A 14,236-nucleotide genomic window follows, 5' to 3' on the forward strand; every position below is an offset into this window, starting at 1 on the left:
GAGAAATAAGGAAAATATGGGAAATGAGTGAATAATTTTTTTTTTTTGATGATATATGAATGTAAAGAATTTATATTGTGGATTTAAATTTTCCTAATATTTTGAAAGTCAATAAATATTTAAAATAAAAAAAAAAAAAGTCAACTCAGACCTTATAAAACCGTGCCTATGTAGGCCAAGCCGAATATCCAGGGCAATGAAAGCCATGCTCACTTCTTTCAGCAGTGTGCTACATTTTTTATCTCAGTCCAGGAGCCAAACTTATGATCTTGCACAGAGGCCCGTAGAATTTACAAATGCCTCTGTGCAGGAATGTAACCCAACCAAAGAGAATGACACACATTATAGCTACAGTAAATACATGAAATTAATCTCTTGGGATTTAGTTGATTTTACTGGTCCTTTCTTTGTATGTTAGACTGTACATTTCTTTTACCCAACCTCCTTATTTTGTTCACCTTACTACTCATGCCCTATTTCAAAATAAGGTTATGCTGTTTTTTGTGATATGCCTTTCCTATTCCACACTATCCTATTCTGCATACTGTGCTGTACCATTCTTACTTAAAAATATCCTCATTGTATATTCTGTATTGTACACTGGCTATTCCAAGACATCCTCATTTTGTACATTCCCTATACCAAATCTCTGTATTCTCTGTTCTGTCTTGTACATTCCCTAATGCATTCCATTCCATTCCAGATGGTGTGTTTTTCATTCCCTATTCCACATTGTCCTATATATATGTTGTACTGTGTTTTCATTTTGGAAGGCTATGTGATGCCTGGACCTTTTGTGAAAGGAACATTTTGTTCCCTGGGCTAAAATTTCCCATTCCTTGCCTGGTAGCAGTAAAGATGTATTACCCTTTAATTACCGTTTTGTAAATAAAATTACACAGTGTGAAAACTTGAAAAAAAAAAAGTCACGCAAAACAGAAAAGGAAAGAAAAAAACCCTACAACTTAGACGCTATTCAACACAATTAGATCAAGACAAAAGTATTTTTTCAGCCTCAATACAGTCACTGTCACATGTTGAGAAATAGCATATAAAGTGGGGAAATTATTTGATCTCCTGCAGATTTTGTAAATTTGTCCAGTTACAAAGAAATGAAGGGTCTATAATTTTTATCATAGGTGTATTTTAAATGATAAAAACTCAGGATATCAACCACAAAGCCAGAAAAAAAAACACATGATAAAAAATGTTTTAATTTGAGCTGCAGTTCAGTGAGTAAAAAGTATTTGATCCCCTATCAACTAACAATAATTCTGGCTCCCACAGACTGGTTATGTGCTCATGTGCTACACAGATTAGCCCTGTCAATTTAAGAATGCGCTCCCAACGACAAACTCATATGTATAAAAGACACCTGTCCACAGAATCTCATTCTTACTCACCATCATGGGCAAGACCAAAGAGCTGTCAAAAGGACGTTAGGGACAAGATTGTAGACCTACACAAGACTGGAATGGGCTACAAGACCATCAGCAAGAAGCTTAGTGAGAAGGAGACAACTGTTGGAACGATTACTCACAAATGGAAGAAATACAACATAACCATCAATCGCTCTCGGTCTGGAGCTCCATGCAAGATTTCGTATCATGGGGCAAGATAATGAGAAAAGTGAGGGGTCAGCCCAGAACTACATGGAAGGAGCTTGTGAATAATCTCAAGGCAGTTAGGACCACAGTCACCAAACAAACCATTGGTAATACAATACGACGCCATGGATTGAAATCCTGCAGCACTCGCAAGGTCCCCCCTCCTCAAGAAGGCACATGTACAAGCCCGTCTGAAGTTTGCCAATGAACATCTAAATGTTTCAGAGAAGGATTGGGAGAAAGTGCTGTAGTTAGATGAGACCAAAATTGAGCTCTTTGGCATTAAGTTGACTCGCCTTGTTTGGAGGAAGAAAAATGCTGACTATGAACCTAAGAACACCATTCCTACAGTCAAGCACAGTGGTGGAAACATTATGCTTTAGGGCTGTTTCTCTGCTAAAAGGTACAGGCCAACTTTGCCACATTGACAGGGCCATGTATTGTAAAATCTTGGATGAGAACCTTCTTTCCTCATCCAAAACACAGACGATGGGCCGTGGATGGGTCTTCCAGCATGACAATGACCCAAAACATACTGCCAAGGCAACAAAGGAGTAGACAAAGGAGTAGCTCAAGAAGAAGCACATCAAGGTCATGGAGTGGCCTAGCCAGACTCCAGAACTTAATTCTATAGAAAATTTATGAAGGGAGCTGAAACTTCGAGTTGCCAAGCAACAGCCAAGAAACCTTAAGGATTTAGAGAAGATCTGTAAAGAAGAGTTGACCAAAATCCCTCCTGAGATGTGAGCAAACCTGGTCACCAACTACAAGAAATGTCTTACCTCTGTGCTTGCCAAGAAGGGTTTCTCCACCAAGTATTAAGTCACATTTTGCCTGGGGATCAAATACTTATTTTACTCACTGAACTGCACCTCAATTTATAACATTTGTATTGTGTTTTTTTTTCTGGATTTTTAGTTAATATTTTGTCTCTATCATTTAAAATACATCTATGATACAAATGATAGACCCTTCATTTCTTTGTAAGTGGGAAAACTTACAAACTTTTCAGGGGATCAAACAATTATTTTCCTCACTGTAAGGGCAACTCATTTGATACAGTCTAGAAGCGGTGATAACATTGGGTTACCTAAATAGTAAAGTTAAATACCTAAACCGCAAACAGTAAATGTAAATACTACCTAAACAAAAAAGTTAAAGCAGAAACTTCACCCCTAAAAAAAGGGAAGTTGCAATCTTCTGCAGTCTCCTCCCTAGCCTCTTCAACTTTTGGCACACTATTTTTTTTTTGGGAGCGGGTACCTGGTTTTGACAGATACCCGCTGCCATTTCCATACAGATCACCTAGGCAATCCTAGCAGAAGTTCTTAAACCCTTATCTGTGCCTGCAGCCTCTTGGGACACATCACAGGTCTCAGAGCGCTGCAGGACCATTCAGAAGGTGCAGCGCAGCTCACAAATGCACAGTGGGGAGCTGGCTATGAAGCCGCAAGGAGTCACAGCCGTCTTTACACAGTTAGCATGGCAGCCCTGGGGACCCGAAGATCAGCAAAGCACTAAATTTAATCCAGGGATATTGTCAAAATGTTTGAGGATGCTCAATCAAGGGCACCATACCTCACTTACGTGGCTGTGCCCAAGCGTTCAGAGATTTTGGACTAGGATTTGTGCCCTCATCTATGCCATCACCTTCATTAATCTTTAAAAAAAAAAAAAAAAACCCTGTTCCCCCCCAATCCAAAGGGATCAGGAATATTATTTTCTTATATAGTTATAGCTAAAATAGCTAAGAGCTGGCAAAGGTCAGTGATCCCCTGGACTTGGTTGAGGACTTTGACACTGGATCACGGTGAATGATAATTTTAAACCGTTTGGGACCCGTACGTTCATTACATCTCACCTCCATGAATCGCTTAGAGTTCCTAATGTACTAGACCCTTTTCCTCCCTTCCCAATTCTTTTCAATTCCCTTGCATAGGTTTCCTGAAATGTATGATTTCACAACACATTGCTGTGGAAGAGATACTTTGTGTATAGAGACCAAATGTAACCATGTAACAAGTTAAATAGTAAAACATCTTTGCAGAGCACATTTTATCAGAGCTTAGTTGCCTAAAAAGATACATCTAAAGAAATATGGGGGCATATTTATAAAGCAGCTAAGACATTCACCAATCACTGCAGGTGAATCTTCTACTTGGGTGTGTTCTAAATGACAGTGATTCACTACCAGTGAATGTGTGGTAAAAGCCACTGGTTTAAAAACATATACAGTCAGGTCCATAAATATTGGGACATCAACACAATTCTAACATTTTTGGCTCTATATACCACCACAATGGATTTGAAATGAAACGAACAAGATGTGCTTTAACTGCAGACTGTCAGCTTTAATTTGAGGGTATTTACATTCAAATCAGGTGAACGGTGTGGGAATTACAACAGTTTGCATATGTGCCTCCCACTTGTTAAGGGACCAAAAGTAATGGGACAATTGGCTTCTCAGCAGTTCCATGGCCAGGTGTGTGTTATTCCCTCATTATCCCAATTACAATGAGCAGATAAAAGGTCCAGAGTTCATTTCAAGTGTGCTATTTGCATTTGGAATCTGTTGCTGTCAACTATCAAGATGAGATCCAAAGAGCTGTCACTATCAGTGAAGCAAGCCATCATTAGGCTGAAAAAAACAAAACAAACCCATCAGAGAGATAGCAAAAACATTAGGCGTGGGCAAAACAACTGTTTGGAACATTCTTAAAAAGAAGGAACGCATCGGTGAGCTCAGCAACACAAAAAGACCCGGAAGACCGCGGAAAACAACTGTGGTGGATGACCGAAGAATTCTTTCCCTGGTGAAGAAAACACCCTTCACAACAGTTGGCCAGATCAAGAACACTCTCCAGGAGGTAGGTGTATGTGTGTTAAAGTCAACAATCAAGAGAAGACTTCACCAGAGTGAATACAGAGGGTTCACCACAAGATGTAAACCATTGGTGAGCCTCAAAAACAGGAAGGCCAGATTAGAGTTTGCCAAACGACATCTAAAAAAGCCTTCACAGTTCTGGAACAACATCCTATGGACAGATGAGACCAAGATCAACTTGTACCAGAGTGATGGGAAGAGAAGAGTATGGAGAAGGAAAGGAATTGCTCATGATCCCAAGCATACCACCTCATCAGTGAAGCATGGTGGTGGTAGTGTCATGGCGTGGGCATATATGTCTGCCAATGGAACTGGTTCTCTTGTATTTATTGATTATGTGACTGCTGACAAAAGCAGCAGGATGAATTCTGAAGTGTTTCGGGCAATATTATCTGCTCATATTCAGCCAAATGCTTAAGAACTCATTGGACGCCGCTTCACAGTGCAGATGGACAATGACCCAAAGCATACTGCAAAAGCAACCAAAGAGTTTAAGGGAAAGAAGTGGAATGTTCTGCAATGGCCAAGTCAATCACCTGACCTGAATCCGATTGAGTATGCATTTCACTTGCTGAAGACAAAACTGAAGGGAAAATGCCCCATGAACAAGCAGGAACTGAAGACAGTTGCAGTAGAGGCCTGGCAGAGTATCACCAGGGATGAAACCCAGTGTCTGGTGATGTCTGTGCGTTCCAGACTTCAGGCTGTAATTGACTGCAAAGGATTTGCAACCAAGTATTAAAAAGTGAAAATTTGATTTAGGATTATTTTTCTGTCCCATTACTTTTGGTCCCCTAAAAAGTGGGAGGCACATATGCAAACTGTTGTAATTCCTACACCGTTCACCTGATTTGGATGTAAATACCCTCAAATTAAAGCGGACAGTCTGCAGTTAAAGCACATCTTGTTTGTTTCATTTCAAATCCATTGTGGTGGTGTATAGAGCCAAAAATGTTAGAATTGTGTTGATGTCCCAATATTTATGGACCTGACTGTAGATAATTAGACATATAGAGCTGAAAACACACAACACAATATACCTTGGGTATAATATAAAAGAGTCTCTGGCCTGACATGTCCCATTGTGCCCACACAAAGTCTTCAACTATTCTGTCCTTAAGGATCTGTCCAGAGTTTTTAATGACCTGTAGCACAAAAGGAACATATTCCATATTAAAATTACGAAAGCAATAGCCAGCCACACATACATAAAAAGACAAAAGAAACCTCCTTGATGAAATCATCACAATCTTGTAAAAAATATCACCGTTTAGTGCTCTGATGTAGAACAACTCCAGAATGATCATCTGACTAGCTTTTTAAATTAAAACTGGTAACAGTCATAACACAGACACATTTATCAACTGCCTAAAGTATAAAACAAAACCTGCAATCACAACTACTGGAATACAATAAGGCCTCATTCACACCATGCAGGCCTAAAAACTGATGGAAAAAAAAACGTGCCAATTTAACTTGCATAGGTTTGTTCACACCATGTGCAGAGACATGCATATTTGTTATGTATGTCTCTGCAAGGACACAAAAGAAAAAACTATTTTTTTTCTACGTGTCCTGTTCACACCATAACACTGCTGTGACATGTGGATTTTTTTTCTGAGCAGAAATATGTAACAAAATTCTCTGCAAGAGCACAAAAAACAAATTGTTCTCTATGTGTCCTCTTCACACCACAATGTTGATTTCACATCAAATTATAGGGTCAGAGCCACGTTGCGTATGAAGTCAGTTCTGAGAGTATGATATATGTCGTGGCTGGATGTCCCTATAAAAGTTATTTATACTATTCGTCCCATTTTATGTTCACATGTATCCCTGCCTGTGAGTGGTGAGCTCCTGAAGGGGGAGAGTGCTATAGTGGAGTAGAGGAGACACTACCTTGGAAGACATAAAATATGCCTTTATGACTTTGAATTCATATTGGGTTCTGCATTTGGAGGTGAGCAGATATTTTGCTCTGGGTGGCTGAATGCACAGCATGAATAGCTTTTGTTTATAGAAGACTACTCATTTATAAAAACACACTGGGGATGGACTCTTTATTACCGGAATTTTCAGACTTTATTATTTAATTCAGTTGTGCACATATGTTTTTTGTAGCACATCTCTTGGTTCTTATGTTTATTGTTTTCATTGATCCCTTGCAGAAACCGGTGCAGAAAAACTCACGTCTCTGCACATTGTGTGAAGGATGCCTTAGTTTGTAACTTAGATAGGAACTAAAGTCTCTATAACTACCTGTTGAATGGTCTTGTGCTGGCATCTTCTGAGTTCCAGTCTTCAGGCCTCTTCAGTAGTCGGCAGAGGATGATGTCACTCCTGCACATTTGGCCATCATCCTGGCACTTGGAGACCGGCCTGGCACTGTAGGCTGAGCAGCTCAGTTTAAAATGCCAGAGGAGATGGCGAGCAAGAACGTAGGGGAATTTTATTGCAGAAGAGATACTACATGTCTCTTCTGCAATAAAAGCCTGCCTGCTTGCAGGTTTTTACAACAGGACTTTAGTTCCGCTTTAAGTGTACACATTTTTCAAAATTGTATTTATTATTTATATCTCAAAGAAGTAATACACACACACACACATATATTCTGAATCTACATGAACCTTGACTGTCACGTCTTAAAGTTATTACTTTTGATATAATGTTACATATTATGTGCCGCCCACTGTACCAATTACCATTTTCATAGCATAAAATGCCCATGAAATATTAGTAACAAAATGTGTTAACGTACCACTTTATCTTCATTTTTTTCTGTGTCTATATTAAACCTCTCAATATCTGCAAAGAAAAGACACTTAGGTTTGCCATGTTCTTCAATGGAAATACAGCATGGGATTCCACCAAAACACCCAGTTCCTCCTCAGTGAAAAGGACTCTAATGTACTTATTTCAATGTTTGTGTCAGAGAAAGACTTTTCCAAAAGAAAAAAATTCAAAGTCAAACTAAGGGACCTACTTATACACACTGTAGAAAAAAAATCCACAAACTGAAGATCTAGCACATACGGAATAATCAGGTTTGATCTTTCATTATCTGGAAAAATTAAACAAGGAATCCAATTCATGGCTATGAACAAGTTATCCACTGTAGTCATGAAAAATTTTCCATTCTCCTGTAGGTTTCTAGTTTTCTGAAGAAAAAGAAGAAAAGAAAAAGAAAAAATGAAGAAAGAAGAAAAAGCGAAAAGAAGAAAGAAGAAAAAAAGAAAAGAAGAAAAGAAGGTGGAGAGGGAGGACTGCTTTACAGTTTTTGCATACTGTAAAAAACAAAACAAAAAAACAAAACTCTGCCGTGATACAACACAAGACTGTTCACTTGTCTATCATGTGTTTTCCCTTTCTATGCCTTGGTATTCACAGAACAGGGTGAAATTGGAACAGGAACCAAGCCACATTACTTCTATATTTATATTGACATTGGTTAGGATACTTGCCCCACTATTGTATGAGCTACAACTGAAGATAAAGGGCCCCAGACACAGACACACACAGGTAAGTTTTCTTGCCCTCGTTGTGTGGATGGGTAAATCGAGACAGTTTTTCGTTCACGGCAAAAAAAAAACAAACAAAAAAAAAAACCACAACAATCTATGGGCCTCTTTAGTTATCGGGATAAAATCTACTTCAGGCATGTGTGTGAATGAATGCAGGCAGCTAAATTATTATACAGTGCTACTTGCACTAGACCAAATGGGAAAAAAAAAAAAAGGGAGGAAACTCCACACTGGGCCCTCCTTGGTCTACAGTATGTGACTGCCATACAACATTCACAAGAGAAACTTTTCCACTTACTTCAGGTAAAAATAAATAAAAAAAATATATATATTTTAGATAAAAATGTATTTGTGCAAATACTCACATTTTTCTTCTGAAAATAGTAACAAGTGACTTTCAAAGGATGAATGTTTAGCTTCACCAAGATGCAAAAACTAGAAAAAAAAAATAAAAATAAATGATATTTATATTACACACACACACACACACACACACACACACAGACACACGTTGACTACAAATATACAACCATTCCGAACGCTGCAAGTACAATCTTACAGAAAGCTATTCAGTGATCTATATCAAAACACCAATTCTGCAAAAAGTACTGTATATGCCACCTAAACTAGTAGGGGCTCTGTGCAACTGGTATGTATTGGGTGTGTAAACCAGAGATATAATGCAAAACAAATGCAAAAATGTAAAAACAAATATTAGAATAAAACCATCACAATTGTTTTTGGGAGGCAATTTTATTAGGGATAATTTGTATTTATGTATTACAAATAAATATTTCATAAATAATAAAAACTTAATGAACTACTATGAATTAGCAAAAAAAGACAGCAAAGCACAAGCTTCCCCTTAAAGTGGTAGTAAACGTAAAAAAAAAAAAGATAGATCATTCTGCAAGGTGATATAATGTGCTAGTACACACTGCATACTAGCACATTATAAAATACTTGCCTTAAAACGAAGCCCTCTAGCGCAGTGGTTCTCAACCTTTCTAATGCCGCGACCCCTTAATACAGTTCCTCATGTTGTGGTGACCCCCAACCATAAAATTATTTTCGTTGCTACTTCATAACTGTAATTTTGCAGTGGAAGGAGTAGTGCCCCATCGTTGGTGTCAGTGGGGGGGAATAGTGCCCCATCGTTGGTGTCAGTGGGGGGGAATAGTGCCCCATCGTTGGTGTCAGTGGGGGGGAATAGTGCCCCATCGTTGGTGTCAGTGGGGGGGAATAGTGCCCCATCGTTGGTGTCAGTGGGGGGGAATAGTGCCCCATCGTTGGTGTCAGTGGGGGGGAATAGTGCCCCATCGTTGGTGTCAGTGGGGGGGAATAGTGCCCCATCGTTGGTGTCAGTGGGGGGGAATAGTGCCCCATCGTTGGTGTCAGTGGGGGGGAATAGTGCCCCATCGTTGGTGTCAGTGGGGGGGAATAGTGCCCCATCGTTGGTGTCAGTGGGGGGGAATAGTGCCCCATCGTTGGTGTCAGTGGGGGGGAATAGTGCCCCATCGTTGGTGTCAGTGGGGGGGAATAGTGCCCCATCGTTGGTGTCAGTGGGGGGGAATAGTGCCCCATCGTTGGTGTCAGTGGGGGGGAATAGTGCCCCATCGTTGGTGTCAGTGGGGGGGAATAGTGCCCCATCGTTGGTGTCAGTGGGGGGGAATAGTGCCCCATCGTTGGTGTCAGTGGGGGGGAATAGTGCCCCATCGTTGGTGTCAGTGGGGGGGAATAGTGCCCCATCGTTGGTGTCAGTGGGGGGGAATAGTGCCCCATCGTTGGTGTCAGTGGGGGGGAATAGTGCCCCATCGTTGGTGTCAGTGGGGGGGAATAGTGCCCCATCGTTGGTGTCAGTGGGGGGGAATAGTGCCCCATCGTTGGTGTCAGTGGGGGGGAATAGTGCCCCATCGTTGGTGTCAGTGGGGGGGAATAGTGCCCCATCGTTGGTGTCAGTGGGGGGGAATAGTGCCCCATCGTTGGTGTCAGTGGGGGGGAATAGTGCCCCATCGTTGGTGTCAGTGGGGGGGAATAGTGCCCCATCGTTGGTGTCAGTGGGGGGGAATAGTGCCCCATCGTTGGTGTCAGTGGGGGGGAATAGTGCCCCATCGTTGGTGTCAGTGGGGGGGAATAGTGCCCCATCGTTGGTGTCAGTGGGGGGGAATAGTGCCCCATCGTTGGTGTCAGTGGGGGGGAATAGTGCCCCATCGTTGGTGTCAGTGGGGGGAATAGTGCCCCATCGTTGGTGTCAGTGGGGGGAATAGTGCCCCATCGTTGGTGTCAGTGGGGGGAATAGTGCCCCATCATTGGTGTCAGTGGGGGGGAATAGTGCCCCATCATTGGTGTCAGTGGGGGGGAATAGTGCCCCATCATTGGTGTCAGTGGGGGGGAATAGTGCCCCATCATTGGTGTCAGTGGGGGGGAATAGTGCCCCATCATTGGTGTCAGTGGGGGGAATAGTGCCCCATCATTGGTGTCAGTGGGGGGAATAGTGCCCCATCATTGGTGTCAGTGGGGGGAATAGTGCCCCATCATTGGTGTCAGTGGGGGGAATAGTGCCCCATCATTGGTGTCAGTGGGGGGAATAGTGCCCCATCATTGGTGTCAGTGGGGGGAATAGTGCCCCATCATTGGTGTCAGTGGGGGGAATAGTGCCCCATCATTGGTGTCAGTGGGGGGAATAGTGCCCCATCATTGGTGTCAGTGGGGGGAATAGTGCCCCATCATTGGTGTCAGTGGGGGGAATAGTGCCCCATCATTGGTGTCAGTGGGGGGAATAGTGCCCCATCATTGGTGTCAGTGGGGGGAATAGTGCCCCATCATTGGTGTCAGTGGGGGGAATAGTGCCCCATCATTGGTGTCAGTGGGGGGAATAGTGCCCCATCATTGGTGTCAGTGGGGGGAATAGTGCCCCATCATTGGTGTCAGTGGGGGGAATAGTGCCCCATCATTGGTGTCAGTGGGGGGAATAGTGCCCCATCATTGGTGTCAGTGGGGGGAATAGTGCCCCATCATTGGTGTCAGTGGGGGGAATAGTGCCCCATCATTGGTGTCAGTGGGGGGAATAGTGCCCCATCATTGGTGTCAGTGGGGGGAATAGTGCCCCATCATTGGTGTCAGTGGGGGGAATAGTGCCCCATCATTTTTGTCAGTGGGAGGAATAGTGCCCCATCATTGATGTCAGTGTGGTGGAGGGGGAAATAGTGCCCCATCTTTGGGGTCAGGGGGGGGAATAGTGCCCCATCGTTGGTGTCGGTGGGGGGAGGAATAGTGCCCCATCATTGGTGTCAGTGGGGGGAATAGTGCCCCATCATTGGTGTCAGTGGGGGGAATAGTGCCCCATCATTGGTGTCAGTGGGGGGAATAGTGCCCCATCATTGGTGTCAGTGGGGGGAATAGTGCCCCATCATTGGTGTCAGTGGGGGGAATAGTGCCCCATCATTGGTGTCAGTGGGAGGAATAGTGCCCCATCATTGATGTCAGTGTGGTGGAGGGGGAAATAGTGCCCCATCTTTGGGGTCAGGGGGGGGAATAGTGCCCCATCGTTGGTGTCGGTGGGGGGAGGAATAGTGCCCCATTCTTGGTGTCAGTGGGGGGAGGAATAGTGCCCCATCGTTGGTGTCGGTGGGGGGGGGAGGAATAGTGCCCCATCGTTGGTGTCAGTGGGGGGGAGGAATAGTGCCCCATCGTTGGTGTCAGTGGGGGGGGAGGAATAGTGCCCCATCATTGGTGTCAGTGCGGCGGGGGGGGAGGAAATAGTGCCCCATCATTGGTGTCAGTGGGAGAAATAGTGCCCCATTGTTGGTATTAGTCACACAAATCATGGGGCACTATTCCTCCCACTGACACCAACGATACTCACCTTGCTGACCCCTGCTCCAGCCTGGGCTCGCTCTCTCACTTACCTGTCAGCTGTCTTCCTTCTCTGGCCGCTCTCCTCTTCACTTACTCCGGCAGTTCCCTCGATCTTCTTAGATCTACGCGCGCTGCCGCTCGGCTCCTCCTCTCCAAGCTCCACCTCCTCGCCGGTGATTGGCCGCCTGTGTGCCTCTCCTGAGCTACAGTTCCGGTGGCCAATCAGCGGCGAGGAGGCGGAGTTGTTGAGGGATCCCGGAGGTGTGGCCAGGTGACAGGGCAGCGTGTCATCCCGCCCACACATCGACTGAGTCAGAGGAGCAGTGTCTCGGTTCCTAAGACCATCGGAAATATGTGTTTTCCGATGGTCTTAGGCGACCCCTGGGAAATAGTCGTTCGACCCCCAAAGGGGTCGCGACCCCCAGGTTGAGAACCGCTTCTCTAGCGGCTTGCTATCACTACTGACAAGGCTTCTATTTTAACTTGGTCTTCCTTCCACGTTCACAGGCATTTGAATGGCCGAGCCGCAATAATGCCACTCTCAAGCATGTGCACTGGAGTCACACTTGCAGTACAGAGCTCTGAAGAAATGGCATGGGTATGCCCTCCCTTCATAGAGCATGTGCCGGTGACGTCACCGGTTGCAGAAACCGTGAATATCTCCCCAAATGGTGTCACAAGTGACATCTTGCTTACTACTTTGCATGTGATCACTGATTGGCCAGTTAGTGATCACATGATCGGGACCTCGTACAGAGGTCCCATCCGACGATCGGTGTTTCACTGTGTCCGGAGGACACAGTGGGCACCGGATCGCGGTGCTGCGCGCTCCCAGGGAACGCGCACAAGCAGGGTGCGGGGAGGCCGTTTATAAACAGCCACCCGACCCTGCACTGCCACGGTCCGGCCGTTTATATACAACGGCCGGTCGGGAAGTGGTTAAGCAATGATCTTATAAAACAAGCCTATTCCTATTCCCATGTTTTACATATGATTTATTTTACTGACTCATTAAATATTCTGAATAAATAGAAGGCACAGTTTTATTAATGTCTTATGGTTACCTGTACTCGGACACTGATATCCACAGCTTTGAGAACCTTGAGATTGTTGACAGGCCTAACTTCAATAAGAAGAGCCAAATACTTGGAAACTAGAGATGAAAAACATGTTGTTACTAGCATATAGAAATGTATTAATCATAAAAAAATGAAACAGTAAAAGTGACTTAATACACTGCGATTTCACATATTTGTCTTAAAATATTTTGGAAGGAGTTGCCCAAGCAGGAACTTGAGCTAGTTAGTAGAGATAGCATGGTTTGATCTACAATAGAAAGTCCAAAAAAAGCTGAAGACAGATGATAACCAATATATATACACTTACCAGCCACTTTATTAGGTACACCTATTTGTTTGCTTGTTAACACAAATTGCTAATCAGCCAATCACATGGCAACAACTCAATGCATTTGGGCATGCAGACGACTTGCTGAAGTTCAAACAGAGCATCAGAATGGGAAAGAAAGGGGATTTAAGAGACTTTGAATGTGGCATGGTTGTTGGTGCCAGATGGGCTGGTCTCAGTATTTCAACAACTGCTGATCTACTGGGATTTTCACGCATTACTATCTCTAGGGAAATCGAAACTCATCAGACCAGGCATAATTTTTCCAATCTTCTATTGTCCAATTTTGTGGAGCCTGTGCGAACTGCAGCCTCTGTTTCCTGTTCTAAGCTGACAGGAGTGGCACCCGGTGTGGTCTTCTGCTGCTGTAGCCCATCTGCTTCAAGGTCCAACGTGTTGTACATTCAGAGATGGGATTCTGCATACCTTGGTTGTGACGAGTGGTTATTTGAGTTACTGTTGCCTATCATCTCAAACCAGTTCACCCATTCTCCTCTGACATCAACAACGCATTTTTGTCCACACAGCTGAGACTCACTAGATATTTTCCATTTTTCGGACCATTCTCTGTAAATCCTGGAGATGGTCGTGCGTGAAAATCTTAGTAGATCAGCAGTTTTTTTAAATACTCAGACCAGCTCGCCTGGCACCAACAACCATGCCACATTCAAAGTCACTTAAATCCCCTTTTTTCCCCAATTCTGATGCTCAGTTTGAACTTCAGCATGTCGTCTTTACCATTTCTAGATACCTAAATGCATTGAGTTTCTGCAATGCGATTGGCTGATTAGCAATTTGTGTTACCAAACAATTGAATAGGTGTACTTAATAAAGTGGCCGCTGAGTGTATACTATATACAGTCAGGTCCATAAATATTGGGACATCGACACAATTCTAAAATTTTTGGCTCTATACACCACCACAATGGATTTGAAATGAAACGAACAAGATGTACTTT

General features: G+C 43.5%; 1 protein-coding gene across 2 annotated transcripts in view; it reads right to left on the reverse strand.

The window, feature by feature from the left end:
• GSAP (gamma-secretase activating protein) overlaps positions 1 to 14,236 on the reverse strand; it is a 117,517-nt gene that overhangs the window by 74,570 nt on the left and 28,711 nt on the right. For both annotated transcript variants that reach the window (XM_089685686.1, XM_089685694.1), the window contains 4 exons: positions 12,935 to 13,023; positions 8,378 to 8,447; positions 7,250 to 7,296; positions 5,532 to 5,636 (listed from right to left, as the gene is read on the reverse strand). In XM_089685686.1, coding sequence (XP_089541812.1) covers positions 5,532 to 5,636; positions 7,250 to 7,296; positions 8,378 to 8,447; positions 12,935 to 13,023 — 311 coding nt within the window. The remainder of the gene's footprint in view (positions 1 to 5,531; positions 5,637 to 7,249; positions 7,297 to 8,377; positions 8,448 to 12,934; positions 13,024 to 14,236) is intronic.

This window comes from Staurois parvus, unplaced genomic scaffold (genome assembly GCF_062004578.1).
Source record: "Staurois parvus isolate SC_StPar_1 unplaced genomic scaffold, SC_StPar_1.0 ptg000019l, whole genome shotgun sequence".
Classification (NCBI taxonomy): domain Eukaryota; kingdom Metazoa; phylum Chordata; class Amphibia; order Anura; family Ranidae; genus Staurois; species Staurois parvus.